The sequence below is a fragment of the Sinocyclocheilus rhinocerous genome, unplaced genomic scaffold (assembly GCF_001515625.1).
Source record: "Sinocyclocheilus rhinocerous isolate Xijiao unplaced genomic scaffold, SAMN03320098_v1.1 scaffold504, whole genome shotgun sequence".
Lineage (NCBI taxonomy): Eukaryota > Metazoa > Chordata > Actinopteri > Cypriniformes > Cyprinidae > Sinocyclocheilus > Sinocyclocheilus rhinocerous.
This window is the reverse complement of record NW_015645076.1, coordinates 779,395-790,891: the sequence shown is the minus strand read 5'-3', so window position 1 is coordinate 790,891 and position 11,497 is coordinate 779,395. Positions and strand designations below refer to the sequence as shown.

Below are 11,497 nucleotides of genomic sequence, written 5' to 3'. Positions count from 1 at the left end.
TGACGCAATACCCTTTATATGTAATGAGACTGTGGTGAGGTCCAGATGTGATGTTTGCATTTGTATTGCACCTCCCTAAATGCATGTGGTGCTTAAATGTTTTCATTCTAACAACTACAGTATACTAACAGCTTCTTGTTTCTTTTCAATATTTTTTAACTCACCAACCTCTGCTCATTAAAGTATAATAAGTCTGTGTATGAATGTGTGCTGACTGATTTAAAAGCATTTTCTGATGCTAGTCTCTTTCTCTGACAGAAAATACGGGTGCCAGAGTCCGAAATGTGTCGGGTATGTCGGAAGAGGGTGTATCCCATGGAGTCGCTCATAGCAAACAAGCAAAACTTCCATAAAAGCTGTTTTAGATGTGCCCACTGCAGCAGCCAGCTAAGGTAGATGCTTTTTTTGACACTAATCCAAGATGTTTTCAACATTTTAATGTGTTACAGCGTGGAACAAGAAGGAAAAATTTGAAAAGTTGATATGTATCATGATTCCATGCAGGTTCAGAAGTTTATTTGATTGGGGAGTTATGAGTATGTTAGCTGTTCTTGCTGTAATGACAGAATACACTATAGAGCCATCTAGTTTTTAACAGATTCAAATCTGATATTTGTGTATGACTGATTTATCATATTTGTGTGTATCTCTCTACTTCAGTCTTGGAAATTATGCTTCTCTCCATGGACGAATGTACTGCAAGCCACACTACAAACAACTTTTCAAGTCTAAAGGCAACTATGATGAAGGGTTTGGAGAAAGGCCCCACAAAGAACTTTGGAGTACAAAGAATCAGAACAACTCGTCAGAGACAACTTACACGAAAAACAACCCTCCTGTCAATTTTAATGTAACTCACAGCCCACAAGAAAATTACCCCAACACCACAGAGAGGATGACTCAAGAAAAGATGAATGATGACATTAAACCAGCAAATAAAATGGCAGTTGTATGGCCACCCCTCAGCGATTCCCCAAAAAAGTTGTTTAATTTGGATGATGAAGTAAAGGTAGTCAAACCTGTCTGGCCCCCTCAAGTTGAATCAGAACTCTCGGGTAAAGAAAATAATGAACCAGCAGTAAATAAGAGGCAAACTGCAATTACTAGTGGAAACTCAGCAGAAAATGTCCCTATAGAAAATGGTGGAGGGCTTATGTCACCCATAAATATGCCAGAAAAATCATCTACAGATGCTAAAATAACTCAAGAGACAGAGCAGCCAACACCAAAACCTGAAACAGCTGAGGAGGGAGAGGATGCCAGTGAAACAGGCAAAGCCATTGAGCCCTCCAACGAAAGCCAGCAGACCACAGAACAGAGAAATAATGAGACAACTCAAGCAACTGAGACAAAAGAAGGAAGTGAGATGAATGGTCAAAAAGAGGAGGAGTTGGAGAATGGAGTTGTAGAAGGATCTAAGAATGATGAGGAGAGTGACAATGCAAATAACACAGATGAAAATGGTACTAAGGAAAGTGAAAAGAAAGTGCAAAGTGAAGTAAACGAGGGAGAAGAGGTAACAGTGACAGTGATAGATTGTGAAATACCAAATGGCCAAACAGCCAATGGCAAAGCAAACAACAATAATAATAACAACAACAGTAACCTAATATTGGACAACAAGACCAGTTTGACAGGAATTAATGAAATTAAAGAAGAACCAGAGCTGCTGGACTTCTCCTCGGGGCCACTTCTTGCTCAGGATCCATTTAAAGAAGAAATCAACAGTGAGATGAGGGTTTCTGACATTTTCCAACAACTTCAAGTAGACAGCTCTGTCTCACCACGTGCCAAAAACTCACATGACATGAAAGAGGCAGAACAAGAACAGTCCACTACCAAAACATTGGTTTGCACTGAGACAGATGACAACCCAAAGTTTAGTGCCTCACGTTTCCTAGATGACATATTTGCAGGTTTTGATGACAGTTCTAATTTGTTTCCTGAATTTAAGGATGTCATTTATAGCAAGGAATCAGCTTCATCTCAGTTGGATGAGCTTCTGGATTTTGGAATAGAATCAATAGGGGAGATGGGCCAACACACTGAGGCGGAAATGAGGAAGAATCCGCTCAATAAAAATGACACCAAAGATGCTGGGCTGCTGAGTGAAGCCAGCAGCCTCTGGCAGGATGAATATGAATTCTTGTCCGTAGAGGATCAAATTAAACAGAACCGATATTATGATGATGACTGATGAAAAAATTATAATTAACACTATTTAATCTGCCATACACTCATTTATACACAATCAAAGCTTCTGTTAACATCCTTTAGAACAGTATCAAAGCTCTGTTCATGGAGAGATGAATGTTAGCATGCTCATATTGTATTTTATACTCAGCTTGCAGCAGACAGCACATTTAACCACAATCTGAATCTTTTAAAAAGCTTTATTTAAAGCACCTGGTGTGCAAGATAAATTGGGGAAATATGATAATAGTGTTTCTTTTGTTTTTGTTTTTGCTGTAAACATTTAATTCAGAATTCATGTATCTTTTCCTGTCTGTTTTACAATGCCTGCAAGTTTGCAGATATTCTGTCAATTTCTTTATTGAACATACATAGGGGGTTATGATTTCTGCTTTTGTTTGATAGAATTCTCGACAGATTGTCTGTCTTAAGGTGGTTAGAATGAATTTTCTATTATACTGCTACTGCATTGACAATGAATAAAAACATGTTTCTGGAATGATTATAGTATTATCTTTTGTGTTTCATCAGCATCATGTTCTGTATTTTTCATATGAAATACATGATCCATGTAAAAAAAAAAGTTCACCCCTTTCAACTTAAAAACCTAAGTTTTGTGGCTGCCTTAAAATTGTAAGTTAAATCAACTTAAAAGTACAAGTCATTTCAACTCACTAATTTAAATCTTGCCTAGTGCTGAATTGTTTTATTGAAGTTCATTTGACTTTACAAATTTGACTCCTGCGCATGAATCCATGTTCAGAGATTTGGCCGGTTAGTGCCAATAAGCTACAATTTAAAATGTTAAGTTCACTGAACTAAATTGGGCTCTTTGAATTTCAGTAACATTAAACTGACTTAAACAATCAAGTTGAATCTAGTATAACTTATAAAAAAAAGTTGAAATTGCTTAAATTATTTTTATGAGTTAAAGTAACTTAAAAACATAAGTTGTCATGGCTTTTTCATCATATCATTTTTTACAGTGTATAGCCAAAAAACATTATCAAAAATTCATTTGTAAATGAGTTGAAAGCCAACCCATAATCCAGTAGTCAATCAAATGAAATGCTGAAGCTAATTTTTAAGATAACACTTTATAATTAACCCTCATTAGTTACTGTTGCAAGGTTTCAGTGGTTTAAAGTGTTTGAGTAAATGTAATTAGTTATTGTACTTAAATATCTTTTGGCTACTTTGTAGTTTTACTGAGTATCAAAGATGTTAGCAACTTTTACTGTCTACTTGACTACATTTTTGAATAAGTACAGTATACTCCAATACATTTGTGATGAGTAATGCAATTACTCCCTCACACTAACATTGTAAACTTAAAATTGCAGAGAATGCAGATCAGAATCAAGGCCAAAAAATATACTTGGGGGGTCCCCTGGTTTTTCAATAAAACTTTAATACTTAAAATTACGTTTCGATTGCTGTATTAAATTTAGACCTGCTTATGTTAACATCATATTCTATTTTTACAGCATTACTCATTGTAACCAATCACACACGATTTTGTTGAGCTTAGGAATGCAGTAGCCAATCAGAGGCGTTCAAACTAGTCTTCGCTGAAACTCCAGAGTTTTTTTGTGTTTTTTTTTTTCAGACTGAAACTCGCGAATTCCCACATCATAAACAACAAAGTGCAGATGCACGTACGATGTAAGTTAGAGATTCATTTATCATACAGTGTATGGACAGCTTCATTGATTATAAGAGGAGTTATGAGTGCTTAAACACTAGCTAGACTGTATGCTCATTTAGAGTGTGTTCTTTCACATGATTCAATATAATAAAATGATTTCCAATTTTAAAGTTCCTTTTTTATATTTTTTTTTTTAAATCATTTTAAATATCAGTATTCAATGTTTTAAGATTACAATATCAAAACATTATTTATGCATTTGTAACTGCAGGTTAACGCATTCATGCCTTGCATTAAACAGTGTGTATGTGTATCTAAATGCCACTTTAGATGCAGCTTCTGTGTTTTTTCTGCATTGCATGAATTTTGTTGATAATGATTTTATTTGTTTGGTAAGAGGCCCAAATGTCTTATTATTGTAATTTACTTTATTGATTAAATGTAAGAATTTGACACACTTCTAGAAAAAATGGCTTCACAAATCAATCATATGTATATAAAGTTTTATTTTATTTTATTTATTTATTTATTTTTATGTAAGGGGTGAGGGGGTGGGGGTGGGGCTGGTTAGGGGGACCCCCCAAGAGCTTTGACACAATTCGAACACTGCAAACAAACCAATCAATCAATCGATCACAATTAATTGAACATACAGCAACACTGTGGTATTGTGAACTCTTTACTATAGGCTATACTATCGACACGACTATGTTGACCTGAATCAATACATAAATTAGCTATTTATACCTGTCTACTGTGGTCATTTGGGAATGTGTGGAGACATCTAGTTTAATCAACAGCATGTACTTCTTTAGTAGAAAAAATACAGCTTGTATGCTCTCTGGGAACATTAGAAAAGTATCGAGCGGGCTGCTAACGTAGAATTAGTCAGAATGGTTTTTAAAGGGGCCTTAGTGAATGACCAATTACGAAAATATCACTAGCATTCTTAATATAGATAAGGATAGTTTTATATTTTTACAAATTAATGCATTTATATAAGCTACAATCTAATAGTTATAACAGTTATGAAACTTATATATTTTTATTTAAAGTAGCCTACATCAATTATCGATATTTTTATGTGGTAGCCTATTTTACAGTTTACAGTGAAATTAATTCAGTTATCAACCTTGCCTTATTAAAAGCAGTCGTAATCTTGGCCTGTGCTTTGTAGAGAGAGGTTGCAGACAGTATGAAAGTGGAGAGAGCAGGTTGGTCAAGGGGTAGGCTAGCACTGATTCGCCTTCTGCGGGCGGGCTGCTGATTGGACAGCGCTCCATAACCCACTGCAGCGCACCACCTCGCAACCACTCGACCGCTCGTTCACTACGTCGTCCATTCGCACTGTGCTCTGAAGAAAACTGGCAGGATTTCACCAATGCAGATAATCTGACCGGGAAAAGGTATGTTCGCAGTGCATTGCCTCGTTGTAGATTACCGCGTATGTCGACCATCTGCGTTTGTAGAGCGTCCTGTTCTTTAAGGTGACAGGAGCAGCATTACAAAGAGTCGTGTGATGTTATGTTCGGGTTTTGGGGTAAAAGGAGCGATGCATAAAGCATTCTTTGCGGATATTTTGGATTTATTACCAGGAGACCAGCATACATCCGCTTTCATTCGTAAATAGCCTATTGTAAAACATAAACACTGCTAGCCTATATGAAGTTTAACTAGGGCAATTTTAACATTTGTTCTTTAAAAACGTAGCCTAATTGTTATGTAAATAATTGGCATGCAATTCAAGAGACTAGTATTTTTCTACTAGTAGCTATTCATTAGTTACTAGTAGCAATAATTCATTAAATACTAGCCTACATATTCCTTTGCTAGTCACTGTCCCTATAGCGGAAAGTGTCTATTCAATTGTCACTGGTAAAAACTGGCTATACACTAAACTATACACTTCCTACTCCTGCAGTTGTTGCTGGTACCTATTTCAGTTATACTAGTAATTATTAATCAGCTAATATTACTACATTTTTGGTTAGACTGGATCTTTGTTTGACTTGTTAAATGGTAATGGCCACACCTTCTCATGAATGACAACTATTATAGGCCGTGTTTGACTTGTTTAAATCCAGTGTATCACATTCTCTTCATGTTCACTTAACATTGTTTTTAAACCTTAAACTCATTGTCTTGCTTCATTTTCCATCAACATGAACATATGATTTAACCTTGTAAAAAAAAGTTTTGGTTTTTGATGACCCTTTAAAGGGATAGTTCACTCAAAACTGGAAATTCTGTCATCATTTACTCACCTTCATGTCATTCCAAACCAGAAAGAATGTTTTAGCTGTTTTTACAACAAAATTAGGTCCCACTGGCAACACATTGTCATTGTAATAGTAAAGACAATTTTGACACAAAGTACTTGATTTGGAGCTTTTTGATATCAGTACTGCTATGAGTCATGCAGTTTGAAAGAATGCTCTCCTATGGATCTGACGTCTGTCAGTCTGTTACTTTTTGTCTAGTGGAGAGAGATTATTTTTTCATGAGGCTTTTGGCACCCTCTTAATACCGTGTATTTTTGCCATGATTTGGATGGTTGATATGCTTTTGATTATGTTCTTTAGGGAATTAATTTTGCTTAGCTAGCAATTCCACCCTCCTGCATAATCAGGAAACTTTTGAGGATACTTTAAAGTTGTACTGTAGCTATTTTAAGCTTTCGTGTCCGTGTGATCCATCACATGATATGACATTTCATAAGGTATGCAAGATCATGCCTTAACGTTGACTTTTCCATTATGACCCTTAATAGCGCATGGGCCTCACCCAGATATAGCATAAACTGAATGTCTGTTTGAGCTCCTAAGGTCTTGTATGATTGCACATTTATAGAACGATGTGATGCATGCATTATTGAGAGTGTTACTTTAAAATTACACTTTCTCCATGTTGACCGCATCACATTATTGACTTATATGCATAGTTTATCCGTGTGTTTTTGTTCTCGTATAGTGATATTTCATAGTTATTGTTAAGTGAGAAGTATACATTCCCATTCATATTACTTTGCCCTGACTTTTTCATTCTAAGGAATGAGTTTACCGCAGCACAGGTAATATAATGTCATTGTATTAGTGTGTGTGTGTGATTTCTGTGTAAGTATAGCAACTTCTCTCAGAGCTGAGGGAGAACAAACCCACTTGCATACCAATCACATTTTCTTGTTTAAGCATTTCTTATCCACATAAATATTTAAATAGTGGAGAGTATCTTATTTCTGAAGTGCAGTTGAAACAGTTCTGGTTTATATCAAAGTGGTTATTAGACAGAACCCAACAGGCTACCATAAATGTAAAACACATTAATTATTATTGAGACAGAATGAAACCATTTCTGACCATAAAACGTTTGTCTTTGTTTCTGTTTCATCACTTATCAATGATTTAACATTTTAAACTTGAGTTTTGTGGAAATGTAAATGTGGGATTCAAACTAATTGACTTTGGGGCTAATGGGTTATTTTCTATACAATATGCTAAACATACAGGGCACAAAACCCCCAATATACACTTTGTATTTGACTCCTGTATTATAAGAAGTCCTTTTTTAAACATGATAACTATAAACATGTAAATGTGTCAGCAGCTATTGATGGAGTTTATTCATCTCTGATTGTTAGTGTGGTATAGCTTTATTTGTTGTGTAAGAACCAGAATTGTGCACCATTTGGAAACTGAATTAAGAATACTTTTTAAATTCTAATTAATCTCCTGAAATTAAGTTGAATTTGAAATGATGTGAAAAAAAGATGAAAAGTTGTAATTCAGTTTTTAAGGAAGTAGAATTAAAAATAGAATACAATTCAAAAGAATTCATTTATCTCCTATAAGTGTAGTTACTCCAATTAATTTTTCATTATGAATTACCCCAAAATATGTTGTTGTACAGACATAATTATTTCCACAGACATTAGATAATGTTAATAATCAATTTTGTTTGTAGTTCTGTACTGACAAGCTACACAAAATCGAATTCAAAATCGGCAATGAATCGCCTGCGATTTTGAACACGATTTTGTGCAGCTTGTCAGTGATCTACGGCTCTGTGTAGTAAATGCTGCTCCATCTGAAAGCACGTGCTGGAGATTTACTACTAATCACCAGAAGCGGCTTTACTGACGAGATTCGCATGAAAAGCGCTTTCGATTTTTTGCCCAGCCCTATATGTAGCAGTCCTTATATAACAGCTTGTTAGCTGCATTCAATTTCACATTTTAGTTATGACTGTGGAATACTCAAGCCTGATTTTATACATACTGTAAATGGACAACAGCCATTCTAAAATCCCACTGGAAATTCCTGTGGGAATCCATGGCAAATTAACCTTCCAGGTTTGGCCTACAAATTGATGTCATGACTGTACACCTCCATTACAATTAAACATCCTCTGGCACTTAGCCAAATCAATTCAAACTAATCGACTTAATTGAATAATCCTGGAAAGAGCATCTTGTTGATTTGAAACAGCTGCATATTTTATATTTGCTGTTTGGTATTTTGAGCGAACAAAGAGTGATAAAAAAAACAGTCATTACTGTTGAATCCAGTGCTAGGAAGGATCATGCATACACACACTGCCTCAAGATTTATCATTAGTGAGAGAAGCCGTGCCAGCCATCTGTTTATTGATCAGTAAATCACAGAAAGCCTTATGTTAGCAAACACAATTATACACATGACAAATATGCAGCCATTGAACCGAGAAATATGGTTTAGACTCTGTCAGACTCTGTTCCGTGTTTTGTGTTTTGCTCCCTACTTGTTCCATGTCCTGGTTTTCCCATGTGTTATGTTTATGCCCTTATTTGGTCCTTCCCGTTCCTGTCATTATTATGATTATTTAATGTGTTTCCAGGTGTTCCCCATTTAGTTCTATTGCTCCCAGGTGTGTCCCATTAGCTCCCTTATTATTTAAGCCATGTGTGTTTCCATGTTTCCTGGTCCGGTATTGTGAATGTCTTCCTTCCCGCTACGTGTGATTTCCTGGTTCCTCGTATATGATTAAAGTCTCTGTGTTTGAATTCAACTCCTCGTCTCCTTGCTCCGTGCTCCTCACAGTAGTGGAGCGTGACACAGACATTATTTACTTTTATTCATTACAGATTGAGTCAGTCAGAGACAGAGAAGAGAGCTAGACAATATTGACCATGACTGAGTTGTTTTAATGTTTATTTTTCACTCGAATGGCGAATTTTCATCATATTTTTGCCAGCGGAGTAAGAAAACAAACTTCTGTGTTCATATATTTTTCTGAAAACAATTCATATTATATTCTCTTCTCAAGCATTTTAATTTTTTTAAGGATGTAATATGATTAGATATACAGTATATTTACTGGAAAACAAAACAAAAATACTGATGAAAACATTTTTGCAGTGCATTTAGTACAACTAAACAAAGTTATAGTGGCAGTAATGGTCAGTGAAAGTGCCATAATAGTATTTCCACACACATGCACACACACACACACACATCTTTCTGTCTATGACTGAATAAATCTGTTGTGAATCAACTTATATTACAGAGTCTGTCAGAGTCTAAAACATAATGCCAATTTGCCAATAACATGAAGTGTCTGAATGTCAATGTCCAGTTAGTTATTAACAATTGGGTATGTGAAGACCACAAAATATATCCAAAATATATTTAACTATGATCACAAAATGTGTATCTCTTCTGTTTGTCTCACCTTCAGCCTTAAAGAGACAGTTCTCCCAAAAATGAGAGAATTTCTGGAAACATTCACTCTTATCATGTGATTCCAACCACCATGGCTCTTTCTGCCATGGAACACAAATGAAAGATTTTTTTACGAATACCCTGTCCAATCTTTTCCATCCATAATATCTTTTAATGAAAGAAAATTAGGATTTGGGTGGTTGAACTCCAAAATGACAAAAAAGGTACCATAAACGTATCATAAAAGTAGACAATTTAACTATATTCAAAGTCATGAAAAAATAGAGAAGGTATTTGAAGAAGTAGTTGAAAGAAACAGTTGATTAAGTGAAGTCATTAACAAACTGGGCAGCAAGTTAACCAGAAAGTTATACTGTATGGGTTTGGAATGGCATTAGGGTGAGTAAATGATGACAGAATTTTTATTTGTCTGAACTATCCCTTTAAGGGTGAAGGAGATAGAAATGAGCTCAAGCCAGATGCTGTATGCCGAAAAGCAAAATGGTGCCATCCCTTGGAAACATAATTACCCAACAAAAGACTGGAGCATCAAGATGGAGATTACATGTGATTGTGACTGACAAAACTGAAAAGAGTGAAAGTGTGTGTGTGAAAACAAACTTTTATTCCAGGGGGGAAAAAACAGGCTAGCTAAATCAATGTGTGTGTGTGTGTGTGTGTGTGTGTGTGTGTGTGTGTGTGTGCGTGCGTGTGTGGTCATCCATTAAACACACACACACAAACTTTTATTCCAGGGGGGAAAAAACAGGCTAGCTAAATCAGCCTGTAATGTGTATCACTCCAGAAGTTGTTCTTTAGCTTCCATAGTGTGGCATTTGCAGTATTTGCATGTATCTGACATTTTAAAGGAAAGGAAAGGGAGGCTGGTGTTGATCTGATGCAAAGAAGGGGAATCAAGATAGATAAGAGAATAGATTATGTTTGTATAGTGGAGACTCTTGTTTATCTTTAACTTTAACTTATTTTTAGGACTGAAAAACCCATCATTCTCTATCTCTCTCCTCCTCCCTCTCTCTCCCCTAGGGTCCTCTGCTATTCTATTTCTACCTACATTTGATACACCTATTAATCAACATGTTAACAATGTAAGGTGTATGTATATATGTTTGTATACATTTTTTTCCAAGTTTCTTTGATGAAGAAAGTTAGAAAGAACCGCATTTAATAAAAATATTTTTTTATTAATGTATATTATTATTATTATTAGCAAGGTTATAGTGATAAATTGATCAAAAGTGATAGTAAAGACATATTGTAACAAAGGGTTTCTATTTTGAATAAATGCTGTTCTTATACAGTACAAATGCTGTATATAAACAGTACAAGAAGTCTCTTCACCAAGGCTGCATGTAGTTGAACAAAAATACAGTAAAACAGTAATATTTTGAAATATTATTACAATTTAAAATAACTTTTCTATTTTTATATATTTTAATATACAGTGGCATTACTTAGTCATTTTTACATAAAAGGTGGAAAAGTTCTGATATGATTTATCTTTATCTTTGCTTTTTGCATCACTTAAACCTGCTGTTTTAAAAGGGGTCTATTGACTTTTTATAGAGTATATGTTAAAATATATGTAATTTTTTTTTATCCAAAGTGACTTGCATTGCATTGAAGATGTACCCCATTGTTATTCAAGTATTTAAAAAAATATTTTAGTTATTGACATTCGCCCCTTTTCACACGTTACTTTAAAGGTTTTTACAAAATTTTACAGTTAAAATTACACTTATTTTTTTACAGTGTAGGTGTATATGACTTTCTTCTTTCAAATGAATCCAGTCAGAGTTCTATTAAAAATTGTCTTTGATCTTTCAAGTTCTATCGTTGTACTCAGCGGGTGTTACATTCCTTCGGTTCAAAAGACGTACTTTTGTACTTCTAATTAGTGACCGTTGTTTGGTTTTGATCTCTCCGCGTGCGTCACTTCTGA

General features: G+C 35.0%; 2 protein-coding genes across 2 annotated transcripts in view; both read left to right on the top strand.

Annotated features, from left to right (window-relative positions):
• The window catches only part of LOC107705540 (xin actin-binding repeat-containing protein 2-like), a 32,360-nt gene extending 31,615 nt beyond the window's left edge, over positions 1-745 (top strand). The window contains exons 9-10 of the mRNA XM_016508849.1: positions 259-392; positions 661-745. Of these exons, the coding sequence (XP_016364335.1) occupies positions 259-353 (95 nt within the window). The 3' untranslated portion in view covers positions 354-392; positions 661-745. The remainder of the gene's footprint in view (positions 1-258; positions 393-660) is intronic.
• A 4,337-nt stretch (positions 746-5,082) lies between these two features.
• Positions 5,083-11,497, top strand: part of LOC107705557 (beta-1,3-galactosyltransferase 1-like) — a 10,582-nt gene continuing 4,167 nt past the window's right edge. Inside the window, exon 1 of the mRNA XM_016508879.1 lies at positions 5,083-5,247. The gene's annotated coding sequence lies outside the window, so the exon portion shown is untranslated. The remainder of the gene's footprint in view (positions 5,248-11,497) is intronic.